Below are 15,203 nucleotides of genomic sequence, written 5' to 3' on the forward strand. Positions count from 1 at the left end.
TTCAGCTACTGGAATTTTTGAGGGAAAATATGGAGGTATTCGCGTGGTCAGCATATGATACTCCAGGGTTGGACCCAGAATTTGCTTGCCACAAGCTCAACATCAATCCTTCAGCTCGGCCCATCGTACAGAAAAGTCGGAGATCCTCGGTTGAGCACACCGAAGCAGTAATTGCCGAAGTCGAAAAACTCTTGGCCTCGGGAGCAATCAGAGAAGTTCAGTACCCGCAATGGCTGTCTAACACAGTTGTAGTCAGGAAGAAGGACGAAAAATGGAGAGTTTGTGTCGATTTCATTTGCTTGAACAAAGCCTACCCTAAAGATAGTTTTCCGCTGCCTTGCATTGATCAACTAGTAGACTCAATAGCAGGGCATGAACGCATGAGCTTTCTGGACGCTTATAGCGGTTATCATCAAATACCACTATTCAGTCCGGATCAAGAAAAGACAGCGTTTATCACTTTGAGAGGGACTTACTGCTACAGAGTAATGCCATTCGGCCTCAAGAACGCCGGGGCTACCTACCAGTGAATGATCACTCGGATGTTCACAGACCAACTAGGGAAAACCATAGAAGCCTATATAGACGATATGGTAGTAAAAAGCAAGTTCGCTACAAACCACCTCACAGACTTGAGAGAAGTTTTTAGCATCCTGAAAAACCACCAGCTTCGCCTCAATGCCTCGAAATGGGCCTTCGGGGTAGGAACAGGGAAGTTCTTGGGATACATGGTCACTTACAGAGGAATTGAAGCGAATCTAGATCAAATCAGGGCAATACAGGATCTCAAAGTGCCAACAAAGTCTAAGGAACTGCAGAAACTAGCTGGAATGGCGGCTGCACTAAATCAGTTTATTAGTAAATCCTCAGATCGGATGAAGCCCTTCTTCCAGCTCTTGACGAAAAAGGCAGCATTTGAATGGAGTAGTGAATGTACCGAAGCACTGCAGAGTCTCAAAAGATACCTCAGTACACCCCCTCTACTGTCCACTCCAGAACCGGGAGAGGAGCTGTACCTCTATCTAGCAGTCTCAGATCACGCCGTGAGCGCAGTATTAATTCGAGAAGTTGACAAGGAACAGAGACCAGTATATTATGTTAGCAAGACTTTACTAGATGCCGAGACACGGTATCTACCACTGGAAAAGTTAGCTTACGCGCTGCTTATCGCCTTAAGAAAGTTGTAACATCACTTCCAGGGGCATACCATTAACGTCATCACTGAATTCCCCCTCAGATCTGTATTCAGCTGAGCCGATTTCTTTGGCCGAACAGCAAAGTGGGCTGTAGAACTTGGTGAGTTTGACATTCGGTATCAACCCAGGACAGCAATCAAGGCTCAGGTCTTGGCGGATTTTGTCGCGGAATTTACTCCCACTCAGAGTACCGAACCGGGGAATCTGAGTTTGGCACAGGTGCCATGCGCCACCGAACAAGGAAAACCAAGCGCTTCGGAAGCATAGAAACTCTTTATCGGAAACATCTGGCAACTCTATGTCGATGGTTCGTCCAATAACCGAGGCTCGGGGGCAGGAGTAGTTCTTATTTCTCCTGAAGGATTTATCTGGGAACAGGCTCTCAGGCTAGGCTGGAAGGCTTCAAACAACGAGGCCGAGTACGAAGCGTTATTGGCTGGCTTGCGTAGTGAAGAACACTTTAGTGCAGAACAGCTTCTTGTTTTCAGCGACTCACAACTAGTGGTAAACCAGCTTTCTGGGGTCTATGAAACTCGAGATGAAAGAATGGCTATGTACGCAGGCAAGGCCAGAGACCTACTCAGAAAATTTCAATCCATACGAGTGGAACGAATCAGTCAGGACAAAAATAGCCACGCAGATGCTCTGGCATGCCTAGGCTCATCAGTGGATACAAAGGATGCCAGAAGAGTTTGGGTTGAGTTCGTACCAGATCCAAGTATTGCATCTCCAGTCCTCTGCAACAACTTAGAGCCGAGCTGGATGGATCTAATATTGGTCTTTCTGAAATCTGGTAAACTCCCCGAAGACAGAAGGGAAGCCAACAAGATCAGGCATAAATCAGCTCGATTCTGGATCTCACTGTCTGGGAAGCTTTACAGACGTTTCTACCTTGGCCCCTACCTCCTATGTGTGCATCCAAATCTCGTCGAGAATGTTCTCTACGAAATTCATGATGGGATTTGTAGATGCCACGTTGGCGGAAGGTCACTGGCACACCGAGCCCTAACTCACGGGTACTAGTGGCCACGAATGCAACAAGATGCACAGCAGTACGTACAAAGGTGCGACAAATGTCAGAGGTTTGCTCCACTCATTCATCAGCCAGCCAAAACTCTCACTCCACTCACCAGCCCATGGCCCTTTGCACAATTGGGCCAGGATATTGTTGGACCACTGGCGCGAGGCACTAAGAACAGGCGATTCTTCATTGCTGCAACCGACTACTGCATCAAGTGGGTTGAAGTTGAGGCACTGGCAAGCATCAAGGAGGCAGACACAAAGCGGCTTGTTTTGAGAAATGTGGTAGTGCGTTTCGGCATTTCGCGAGTACTGATTGCGGACAACGGAACACAGTTCGATGGTAAGATCTTCAAAAAATTTTGTGCCGACCTCAGAATCGAGTATAGGAACTCTTCTCCAGGGTACCCGTAGCGTAATGGTCAGGCAGAAGCGTCGAACAAAACCATCATCAACGGAGTGAAAAGCCGGCTTGAACATGCCAAATGCAAATGGGTTGAGGAGTTACCTCACGTATTATGGGCCTAACGAACTACAGCACGACGCCCCACAGGAGAAACACCTTACTCTTTGACCTATGGAATGGAGGCCATCATCCCACTCGAAGTAGGTCTCCTAACCCTTCGGTCTGAATTATTTGAAAGCTCCAGTAATGAGGAAGCTATCGCGCAAGCACTGGATATGGCAGAGGGCCGAAGAGAGGCAGTGCTGATCAGACTTGAAGCATATCAGCAGCAGCTCATCAGAAGTTTCAACCAAAAAGTTTTTCCAAGGCAATTTATACCAGGAGAATTGGTTTTTAAGGAAAGTACAAACGGATGCCTGGTGAGGGCAAACTTGGGCCGAGCTGGGAAGGTCCCTATAAAATCACAGCCGTAGTTGGAAATGGAGCTTACTACCTAGAGGATTTGAATGGCAAAGCAATACCTCGGCCTTGGAACGTAGCAAACCTCAAGAAATACTACCAATAGAATCATTCCCTAACTTCTTTATCAGGATGTAAAGGCACTTATTTGTTGACCAATGCAAATGTTTTCCCACTCCTCTCAGATTTATTCAATTCTTGTAATTAGCTTTGATGTTTATCAAACGAAATTAGCTTTGGTTCTTACCAAACGGAATTAGCTTTGGTCTTTACCAAACGGAATTAGCTTTGATGTTTATCAAATGGAATTAGTTTTGGTTCTTACCAAACGGAATTAGCTTTGGTTCTTACCAAACGGAATTAGCTTTGGTTCTTACCAAACGGAATTAGCTTTGGTTCTTACCAAACGGAATTAGCTTTGATGTTTGTCAAACGGAATTAACTTTGGTTTTAACCCAAATGGCTCAGTTTCAGAACGACTGAACGGAATTTAAATTTGGTTAGCACTCAAACTTGCTAAGTGGTATAGCTTGGTGGAAAAATGTTTGGCAACTAAATTGGAATTTAGCCAAGTGGAATTGCTTGGTGGAAACTGCACTAATGTATCTTAAGTAAAATATCTCTATTTAGCCAAGTGGAATTGCTTGGTGGAAACCGCACTAATGTATCTTAAGTAAAATATCTCTATTTAGCCAAGTGGAATTGCTTGGAGGAAACTACACTGACATATCTTAAGCACACATCTTTGTACCTACAGAACTTCTTAAGTATCAGCACAACAACACTTCAGTATTGATTCAAACAAGCAGAGTTGGAACAAACTCAACTGAGCTACGTCAAGAGCAAATTTCTAGCATCAGCCTTACTCAGCTCCAGCTGGGGACAAACAACTGTTTTCTCTCATTCAAATGCACTTGTACTATCAAAGTTAAAACAGACTCGAGCAGTTCTATACAAGGGACAACTCTTTAGTATCGATCTTACTTAGTTCCAGGTGGGGGCAAACAATTGTTTTCTTTCGAAACCAACCTGGACCTAAGTAAGACCCACTTACGAACTCAAAGCACAGCCATACCACATATCCGTTAGCCACGCCGATCACTAGTTCGGCCTCGAGGTCGCAACAGTGCTCGGCCGGGGGCAAATAGTTCAGTGCCACACCGAGCATTAGTCCTGCCCCAAGGCCCCAACAGTGCTTGGCCGGGGGCAAGCAGTACAGAAATCAGACAGAGCATCTATTTAAGGACTGTATAGAGTCAGACCGAGCACCTATTCGGCCCGAAGGTCCCAACAGAGCTCGGCCGGGGGCAAGCAGTATAGAATACATTCAGACATAAAAGCCAAACAGCATCAAATTGCAAGTTCAAAGAGAAAACTATATCATCCAGCAAAGGGCACAGAAGGCCTCACAACCAGCAGCAAAAAAGAAAAGGAAAAATTGTCTTCACCAAAACAGAAAAGCAAAAAGTTCAAATCCTTTCAACATCAATTTTCATCAACAGTGGGCAACTCAGGAGCAGCATCAGCAATTTTGTCCAGGCCATCTACGGGAGGAAAAGTAGAGGAAGCTCCAACTTCCTGAGAAGTAGGAGCCACCTTAACCACATCTCCCGTGGCTTCGGTCTCTAGGGTTTCAACCCCTTCAACGTCCACCGTTTCAGCGGCAACATTCATGCTCTGGGTCTTGCTTATAGAATCATCTTCTGGGGAAACATCGTCTGGCAGAACAGCAGGGGTAGGAATAGTCTTCAAACCCAAGGATTTCGAAGGAACAGGGACATCATGATACAGGGAAGAGCCTTCAGGAACCATCGCAGCGGCTAAGGCACTCGTCCAACCCTTTACAAAGAGCTTGTCTTGCAGCACTAGAACCTCTTCCTTGTATGCTGCCCCAGCTTCATCCCAGCCTTGTTGCCAGTGCTTGGCCTCCAGCGCAGTACGCTCGGCAGCCATCACAACAATAACGGCCTCCAGTTCGGCCACCTTCCCCTCGAGTTGAGCCTGTGTCCCAATGGCAGCCTTCTTCGATTGTTCAGCAGAAGCGACAATCTTGTTCAAATGAAAGGCTTCCCTCTTAGCAGTTCGACGTCCTTCCTTCTCTGACTCCAAGTTTACCATCAGTCTCTCTACGTTCATTGTAGCCTCCAGCACAGCCCTTTCTAGCTCTTCAGCACGGGTAATGGACAGGTGCATTCTCTAGATACACTGCAAAGGACGACAAGGAACTTAGAAAAAAAAGAAGACAGCAACGCAACAGTGAAGTTAAGTAAAGCGAAGAAAACACTTACAGTAGTCATCATTTGAAGGGTCCCCTTTAAGATAGGAATGCCACGAGGCCTATTATGGTCGGCCATATCAACCGGCATCAACAAAAACTTGGTCAAATTAAAGGCAAAATCTTGTGAAGCGACAACTGAATCAGAGCTGGAAATGGGCCTCCCCTCATACGATATTGGCGGCTCCCATTTCTCAAAAGCATCATCCTCAGTAGGATCCTGAGAAGCTTCCCCCACCACTGCTTTGCCGGTTTCCCTTCTTATCTTTTTTGCTCGTGCAGCGACTGAAGCTGAGGGCTCGGCAGCAGTCACAGGGGTCCCAGAAGCTCCAACTTCCATCTTTACCTCCATGAGGCTCTTCACCTCGGTCTTCTCCAGAGGGGTTTGCAAAGCGCTGGAGGCTCCGAAGGCCTCGGCCTCTAAATCCACCAACACCCTTCTCTTCGCCACAGACCCGCTCCCTGCGAAACTGGGGGCAGGGGAGGGCGCTCTCTCAGAAAATGCATCTTGACTTTTGCGACGTCTCGAGACCAGAGGGGTGAGAGACGTGTCAGTCTCGGTATCAGAGTCCAGAAGGGCAGCAACGAGCCTTGCCTTCTTTGGAATAATAGAACGGTAAGTTGACTAGTAGTCCAATAACTCAGGTGCGGATCTCTTTTTATACCTCTAGGCAGCTTTGATGGCTTCAGCATTCTCTCGATTCGGCCTCCGTTGAAAATGGGAGGACTCTGCAAAAAGAAAGCAACCCATCAGAGCAATATTCAAAATAGAGTAAGAAACACCAAAGGCATTAAAAGGAGAGGCCTGGACCTTGGTAGCCATCTTTCTGTGGCATCCGTTCAGGCTGAAACTCGGTTCCGGCGGGGAACTCCCAATTTCCACCAACTTGTAGGAAATCGTCATTGTGTTTATCCGAATCAGGTAATCCAGTAACTAAGTGACAATCAGCTGAGCGAACACGCAGGTAGTATGTACTATGGTCTTTGTTATGAGAAAGGGTGTAACATCCCAAGATATCCCATATGTCAAGGTTCAGGCCTAGTCGTCTATTGAGGGCAGATACGCCGCAAACAACACGGAAAAGGTTCACAGATACTTGCATTGGGGTTAACTAGACTTGATGCAGAAAATGGTGCACTAACGGGTCAAGAGAAAACCGAACCCCTCCTTCGACTATCGCCGCGATAGGAAAGGCAATGATGTTCCTCGTACCCATATGTTTGGCGTCTACTTTCACCAGTGAAAGGGTAACGTCATGGGGAATATTGTAATCCAGACGGAACATAGCCATGGCCTCGGGGGTATCAACCAAGGAACGGAACTTCCCCATTCGACCAACCTAATGGGACAGAAGTAGGATTCAGATAACAGAATATGGGACACGGATAGCAAGTGGGCCAAACAAGATGATTAAAACAGAAAGGGGAAAGAGAAGAAGAGTCATGGGAGGACTTACAAAGATCACAACGGTGATTGCGAAGAAGGATCAGCGGCAAAGAAGCCCAAGCAGAGCACCAGCGAGATCGGTCCAGAGGAATGTGAAGAAGCTCTTTCTCTCTCTTTGGAACTCACTAGAGGAATGAGTAAAGTAAATCAAGGGATTTGAATTGACGGCCTGAGCATTTATAAGACCAGTCGGCGTGCAGGTACACAAATCACGATCTTCGGTATGGAGTCGACGCATTATCTCTACACACCTATCACACGTTGCCACGTGTTACATGAAAAGACACATGCAGGAATTCTGTGTCAGGGTTAAACCGTCACCAAGGCCGAACTGGGGAAGAACCAAAACGACGCGACGCTTGGAAAGCAGAACAATAGCTCCCACCAAGGGAAACCTTAGCGCGAGCTAGGGGGCAAATGAAGGGGCTAAATGTGAAACGGGTCAGGTCCAAGCCTTGGGCCGGCCCAACCCGACAAAGTCCAAGTGGGTCAGATGAGTATATGGACAAACCAGTTGAGCCCAACTTCATGATCAACAGTCCACCTAAGTCCTCAAGCACTTGGGCCCAACCCGCAGTGGAATGGCTAGCCCAGCCGTAGTGCTGGTCTGGACTGAGCTGCGAAACGGAATCTGTGGGCCGAACAGATAATGGGCCAGCCCATCTCCATGAATGATCCTGGAAAAGGCCGAGCCGAGGCACATCAGTATCGAACTAAAGTACATGAGTACTGAGCTGGAGAAACCTCTCAAGGAAACGCGGGAGCTGTGAGTGCAAGCATGTGCAGGTTGCCACCTCAGCTGGTCCCCCACACCTAGAATCACGGAAGTTGTTGAACCAAAGGAATGTGGTTTGTTATCAGCATGCCTACAATGAGAATATGCAATCAATGACAACTACCAAGTGGTCCCCCACCTGGAGCAATGCTGAAAGGACACCTGGCAGCATCTACACTCCATGAAACCACCTTGAGAAGCAAGTAAGGAATACTACATATATCTCATAAACTTCACATTGAAGGGGATCGGACAAAAAAGAAACTAAGGGGAACTATTCTAATCTCACTGAACATACATTCCTTCCCCGATCCACTTTCATCTAGTGTAGAATCCGGTACGCACAATTACAAACTCCCATACTCCAAAACTATTTTCAAAATATATAACCAAACAAACCAAAAAAATTTCTAAACACTTTTTCCAAATTTTTTTTAAAAATTTATTTTCTAAAACCAAACCAAACACACCTACAGTCTTTGGATTCGTTTTGCCTGAGTTTGTTTTAGTTTGAAAGTCAAAAAAAATATTAAAAAATTAAAAATTTATAATTTTATCCCACACACCAACCCTTTGTTGCAATCACATGATGTGCGCCCTTAAATAACTTTTTTTTTTTATTTTTTTTATTTTTTTTTTGTCCGAATGGCTTCTTTATGTCAAAGCCTACATATAGCTCGACTACTATCACAGACTCACAGCAGGTGAAGAGTAGCTGCACGAATATATTTTTTTTAAAAATAAGATTGATTATTAAGTGATGTTTTAAAAAGTTGGTAAAAAAAGGCTCTATTTGTTTGTATTTTCAAATTAACTTTCAACACGTGAACTCCCGTTTCACATTTGGATAGGACATTCAAAATACAATTCCGCGTGTTAATTCAAACTACAGTTTGAAAACCCGTTTGGCAGCTTATACTTCAGTTCTCCACTTTTAACGTTTCTGCCTTCTTCCTCTTTTGATCTGAAAAGCTTCCATGTCCTTCTCCATCGTCTCTGAAAATTTCACGTGAACCTCATCTTTCTTTCTCTTTCAATCTGAAAAGCTTCCATGTCCTTCTCCATTGTTTCTGAAAATTTAACGTGAATCTCATATTTCTTGTCTGTATCACGTGAACCTCATATTTCTTCTCTGAAAAGCTTCCACTGAGTGGGAATTGGTGTGAGATGGGATGATCGGCCGGTTGTTCCGGTCCGACTTCCTGGTGTTCGACTATCTGAAGCTACTCTAAAGGTTTAGAAGGTTCAGGTTGTTTTTTTATTTTTATTTTTTACTTTTATTTCTTATCTATTATTTTTTTTATAATATTAATAATTTTTTAACAATATTACATCCGTATACTGAACAAAAACTGAACAATCTGCTACGACTTTATTACTAAATTAATAACGTGTAATAAATGAGAAAAAAAATTGATAATGTTTTGTAAGGTTTATGTTATGATTTCTATTTTAAAATATTAAACTTAGTGTATTTATGTTAATTTTTATTAATATGTATTCTTAAAAGTTGTTGACTTTAACAAAATTTTAGAAAAAAAAAAAAACGTATTGTAGAAGATGTTTGTACAGGCGTAAAAAATGAATTGATATAAAATTTAATTGACACAAAATAATTGACATAGATTTATTTTAAAATGAAAAAATAATTTGAAAAAAAAATATTCAAAAAAAATTACTGAAAAAAAATTAATTGAAAAAAAAATCAATTTTTAATTTCAGTATTTTAAAAATACTTTGGTTATTACTGATGATAAAAAATACGGATATCGATATATGAGTTTTGTTTTTTATTATAAATTATTGATTGAATTAAGTTTTGAAAACTATTTCCAAAACACATCACCAAACAAATTTTCTTATTTTACATGTCACATCAAACTTTCAAAACTTAATTTAAAATACATCTTCAAAACACATTTTAACACTCTATTTAAAAACCATAACCAAACAAATTTTCTACACTCAAATCATGATTCCACAACACACAAACTCAAAATACAACTCATACTCTCAAATCACATTTACAAAACTCTACCAAACGCTACCTAAGGCCTTGTTTGGTTTGATTTTGGAAAACAAGTTTTCAAAATAATATTTTGGGAAGAGAGTTCAGAAATTTTTGTAGTTTGTTTGGGTTATATATTTTGAAAATAGTTTTCAAGTTTGGGAATTTGAAATGATTTGATATTTTATTGTAATTGAGTAGATATATGTAAGAGAAAAAGTGATTGAAAAGGAAAGAGGAGAGGGAAAAAGTGATTGATTGATATGTAGGAGAGAGAAAGTGATTTTGAAATTTTTTTGAGAAAAATTACAAACCAAACAAAATTTCTAAAAATTTTCTCCAAAATCTTTTTCCCAAAGCCAAACCAAACACGGCCTAATTTTTTTTTTGACTTTTTTTAGTTTATTTTATATTTTTTGTAAGTACAAAATATGAGAGGTGATATAACTCAAAATATGTAAAAAACTAAAAACTGACTTTTTTTTTTACTCCCCAAAAGACTCCTAAGAGCATCTCCAATGGTGTGCCATTGGAGTTGCTATTGCCAAATTATGGCAGCAGTGGATACAAAGACAGCTCCAATGGCAACTTATAGCAGCTGCTATCTTTGGCAAATGCCAAAGCCTGTGTCAAATATGGCAAAGCTGCCAAGTCATCAACTTCAACCAACCTCCTCCTTCCTTCCCTCCCTCCCTTTTTCATCATCCTTTCCAAGCACCGTTTCCAAATTAATTAACACAGCAATTTGAAGCAATTTCCAAATTCACACAGAAAATTAATTAAAATCAATTAACACAAAAAATTAATTAACACCAAAATCAATTAATTTGCATATTGAAGTGGCCGAATAAGTAAGATCCAAAATCAATTAACACCAAAATCAATTAAAATCAATTAATTAACACAGCAATTAAAATCAATTTGCATACTGAAGTGGTCGAATAAATAAGATCCCTTTGACTGGAACCCAGTACCTTCCCCAAAATCAAACACCAAAAATGTTTTTAATAAATTCCAGTAGCAGGTTTCAAACCCAGTACATTTATTAAAATTGATTAAAATTGAACCCAGTACATTTATTAAAATGTTTTTAATAACACACCAAAAATGTTTCAAACCCAGTACCTTCATCGACACAAGTAGCAGATTTCATGAGAATACAGATTTCCTTCCTGGCTTCATGAGAATGCAACATCATCATCAACACAAGTAGCAGATTTCCTTCTAACTACTACAACCCAAACAATAGGAAATGAAAAACAAGAATACGGAAGATCTGGGTTGATTGAGAGGGTTTGTGAGATTTGGAGGTGGGTTTGTGATTTGGAGACATGGTTGATCGATTGAGGTGGGTTTGTGAGATTTGGAGACAAGGATGATTGATTGAGAGGGTGATCGATCAAAGATCTGGCTTGTACAAGTGAGACAGAGCGAGAGAGAGAGAGATGAGTGAGATCAAGAGAGTGGTGGGGGGTAGAAGTGAGAGTAGGAGGGAGAGGAGAGGGAGACAGAGTCAAAGTGAGATGGAGAGGGTTGGATCATCCTGGATGATGAATCTCATCCGTTGGAAATCCTTTACGTGTGGACGGTGGTGATTTATCTTGGGAAGGCAAAAGAGCCGTTGTGCTCTTTTGCCCGGAAAAAAATTAAAAAAAAAAAAATCAATTATAAATTAACGGTCATATTTTTAAATTTAGCAATGTGATTTAATTTTTAATTTGTAATTTTTAATTTGGATGGTTGTTGGTGGGTAATTGGTGATTGTTTATTTTTTATGTGTAGTTAAAAAAATGTCTCAAATATGTAGTGATATGTTTTTTGGTGGGGTGAATTAATCAAACAATTTTTTTTTTCCAATTTTTCATTTTTTATACTTGTCTAGTTGGGAATAATATAAATATATAATTTTTTTAACAAACAGGTAAAATATAGCGATCCCGGTTTTCCCTCCATTGGTTATTGTATTCCGGACTAGGTTTCGTGGATGTCTGTTGTTGTATATGTTGCATTTCCATCATTTAATTCCTTGTATTTGAGTTTTAGGATGTGTTGGGCAGGTTTGTAACAGGTTGGGTGTATTTTGAAACAAATGGTTGCTGCCCAGATTTGGTGTCATCGCTCGAGCGAGCTCTGTGTTTTAGTTCCTTAGCTCGAGCAAGAGTTGAGTGGTGTGCCTGTTGGCTCAAGCGAGAAGTCTTGCGCTCTTGCGTCTACGTCTAGTTTGGACCTGAAGGTTGTATTTCTTGGCTCGAGCGAGCTTTCCTTCGCTCGAGCGAGCGCGGACTATGTTTTGAGTTTCTTCGCTCGAGCGAGCATTCTTGCGCTCGAGCGTGCTTCTGGGTTGCAGACTTGAAGCTTCGTATTATTGGCTCGAGCGAGGCTTTCTATGCTCGAGCGAGGTTTCTTTGTGTCTGGTCGCTCGAGCGACCATTTCTTCGCTCGAGCGAGGCTCGAATATATCAGTTCAAAGCAGCAGCTTCTTCTTCACTTTTTTTTCATCTCTTTTACTCAAACCCTAGAATGGCGGCTCCCTCTCTCTCTATGTACCTTCTCTCTACAAATCCATCTAGTTCTAGTGGTCTTCTACCCTAGTTCCTTTGTTAAAAGTGTGGAGTTTGGCGTGGCCTTCGTTTTGATCCGAAAATCATTGGGTTTGGAGTATCTCGAGTTTTCTCCATCTTCTCCATTGGGTCTTTTCTCTTGAGGTAGGGATACCCTACTCTTTCTTATGAGTTTTGACATATATTTTAGTCATTTTGTATAAATGGTGGATTATGGAAATTTTGTGAAAGTTAGGGTTTGATTTAAAGTTATAAAAAGAGGGTTTTCAATTGTTAAACTCCATGTGTATGTGAGACCTTGGAAAATGGAATTATTGTTGTTAAATTGATGAGCTTGAATCTTAGGGTTGATATTTGAGAAGGCTGGGAGGGAATGCCCTAATTATGTTGAATAATTAATTTGAACAATTAATTTGGGAAAATATGAAATTGAGTTGGAAATCATGAAATTGGGAAATTATGAGATTGAATGGTGTAGTTGGATAAATAAATCACTCACCTATGAAAATGTTGATATTTTATCTGTTTGATAAATTTATTATTTGTTTAGAAATAATTGCTTTGGGCTATCGGTGGAGGATAGTCTTCATTATTGTAGACACTGTATATTGATTAGGGAAAATTGAAACTAATCAAATGAGTATGTCATTGAATATGACGGATGGAATAACACATTGAATATGTGCTTTGCTTGATCATTGTATATGATAAGTGTTTAAATACATTGCATATGTATGTTGTTTGAGAGGAGATAGGGGATGTACTCCAAGGTTTGAGAGGAGATAGGGGATGTACTCTCAAACCGGTTTGGAAGGAGATAGGAGATGGACTCTATTGATAACTAAGTTGGCCGGAGTGTCCAGGGTGAAAGTCCCGAAATCCTAATTGCGTTTGAATGACGTAGATAATTGAAGTATTGAAGTGTTGTAATATGAGTTGTAGTCTCATTTGAATTATGGATAATGGAAGTGTCTTATATGAGTTGTAGTCTCATTTAATTATTTGGCTAGGTAATGAGCCATGTTTATGGATTTGAATTGGATAAGTAAAGGAAAGTGGAATGAAACACAAGTGTATTTGTCATGGAACTGGGTTGTGTTGTAAGTTGGTTTACTAGTGTTAACCATTTATCGAATGTTAATATTTTAGTTGTTTTCCATACTTGGTTTAGTATATCTCTATTGGGTTTTGACTCACCGTATATGGGACATCATTTTCAGATTTAGGTGATATGCCATCTCCAAGGACGTAACTTGGGAGGCTAGAGGTTGAAAGACTCTTTTGTTGTTATCTTTTTGTATTACATGTAAATCAAGCCAAGGGCTTATTTTTATAAAGAGTTAGAACTCTTCTTTTGTTGTACCCAAGTGTTGACTTGGAAAGTTGTAAGCCTATAGGGCATTTACTTTTTATGTCAACATGTAATACTTTTGTAATGAATACTCTGATAAATGGAAATATGCTTTATTCTCTTATGTCTATGGATGTCATGAATGTTGGATTTATATGTATATTTTTGAGGGCGTTACAACTTGGTATCAGAGTGTACCGGGTTTGAATACTTTGGGTACGTGGGAAGTGGTTAGTACCACAATGGGTTTGTCTCGCTTGTTAGAGACTTATGTTTGATGTTATGTGTTTAAGTGACAACATGCTTATGTGACTATATGGGTATGAAAGTTAGTTTCTAGGATGTTGATTGGATCCTTGGGTTTCTTGGAGTCCTGTTGGAAAAGCACTTGATCAATGTTATTTCTAACTGGAACTCTAGCAACGCCACGGGACTGTCATTATCCGGAAATGAAATTCATAAGTGCTTATGTGATTATATGCTTACGTGGAATGAATTACTATTGTCCAATGCATTAGGACGCGAGTGAAATAGCTTCGGCACATTTGTGAATGTGCTAATGTCTTCGTTACCTTTATTAGGATGTCAGGACAAGGACGTGGTGGTAGGCGAGGTAGGCCTAGGAGGCAGGAGATGCCTATACCAGATGAGATTCCGGCGTAGTAAGAGGGTGTTGGTCAGGCCAATGTGGCCGAGCTAGTGGGTCAGCAGGCCATGGGTGCCTTAGCTCGTGAGATGGCAGGAGCATTAAGGGAATCCATGGACATTCTCAGAGCTGAGAATCAAGTCCAGGCCCATGTTGCTAAGGTAGGGTCTTCTTTTCTAAAGAGGGAGTTTTTCCAGTCTAATCCGGATGAGTTTCTGGGGGATCCGAAAGAGCCACTTAAGGCTGATGAGTGGCTTGAGCAGATGACAAAGGCATTTGAGATGCTAGGCATCGAAGACGGGGGTTTTCGGGTGACCTTGGTGTCCTTCCAGCTGAAGAGAGATGCGGGTCAGTGGTGGAAGTTTATTCGAGGCCGTATTGGAGGGACATGGGAGGCTTTTGTTGATGCCTTCTAGGAAAAGTTTTTGCCTCCCTCTGTAAGGGAGAAGTTGAGGGATCAGTTCTATCAGCTCAAGTAGTTGAATACACCAGTGGCCGAGTTTGAGGCCGCATTTACCAGTTTGTTGAGATTTGCACCTGAGTTAGTGGCGTTTGAGGAACGCCGTTATCTTGAGTTTGAAAAAAAGTTGAGGACCGGGCTCAAGTTTAGGGTTGCACGATCCATGACACGGGAGTATGGGCGCCTTGTGGATACTGCGGCTCATCTTGAGATTATTATGCATGAGGAGGAGGAGAGGATGAGGGGCTCTAAGAGGAGTCAGGATGGCTAGGGGGATGGTAGGAGGCAGAGGGGTTCTAACCCTCAGCAGTCCCAGGGTGCATTTGCAAGATCTACCTTTCCAATGCTGAGTTCAGGCTCTGGGAAAGGCAGTCAGGGAGACTTTACTTGTTACAAATGTGGTCAGCTGGGCCACAAGTCTCTAGCTTGCACTCAGAGGGGAGGAGGATAGAGAGCAGCTTCATTTTCGGCTCGTCCTCAGAGTCAGAGTCAGGGTAGAGGCCAGTCGCTCTCTTGTTACCAGTGTAGTCAGACGGGGCACCTGAAGAGGTTCTGCCTGCAGTTGCGTGGCATATCTGGTGCATCTAGGTTGAGGCAGA

General features: G+C 41.8%; 2 protein-coding genes across 2 annotated transcripts; both read left to right on the plus strand.

The window, feature by feature from the left end:
- The first annotated feature begins 590 nt into the window (after positions 1-590).
- On the plus strand, positions 591-2,219 carry LOC145803471 (uncharacterized). Its single transcript, XM_082896748.1, has 3 exons — positions 591-1,129; positions 1,325-1,415; positions 1,575-2,219. Exons 1-3 carry the CDS (start codon positions 591-593, stop codon positions 2,217-2,219), a joined length of 1,275 nt encoding a protein of 424 aa, XP_082752874.1.
- A 9-nt stretch (positions 2,220-2,228) lies between these two features.
- Positions 2,229-3,095, plus strand: LOC145803472 (uncharacterized). Its single transcript, XM_082896749.1, has 2 exons — positions 2,229-2,559; positions 2,755-3,095. The coding sequence occupies exons 1-2, from the start codon at positions 2,229-2,231 to the stop codon at positions 3,093-3,095; spliced, it is 672 nt and encodes a 223-aa protein (XP_082752875.1).
- The last annotated feature ends 12,108 nt before the right edge of the window (positions 3,096-15,203 follow it).

The sequence above is a fragment of the Camellia sinensis genome, chromosome 12, assembly GCF_055761805.1.
Source record: "Camellia sinensis isolate YWXY chromosome 12, ASM5576180v1, whole genome shotgun sequence".
NCBI classification, from domain to species: domain Eukaryota; kingdom Viridiplantae; phylum Streptophyta; class Magnoliopsida; order Ericales; family Theaceae; genus Camellia; species Camellia sinensis.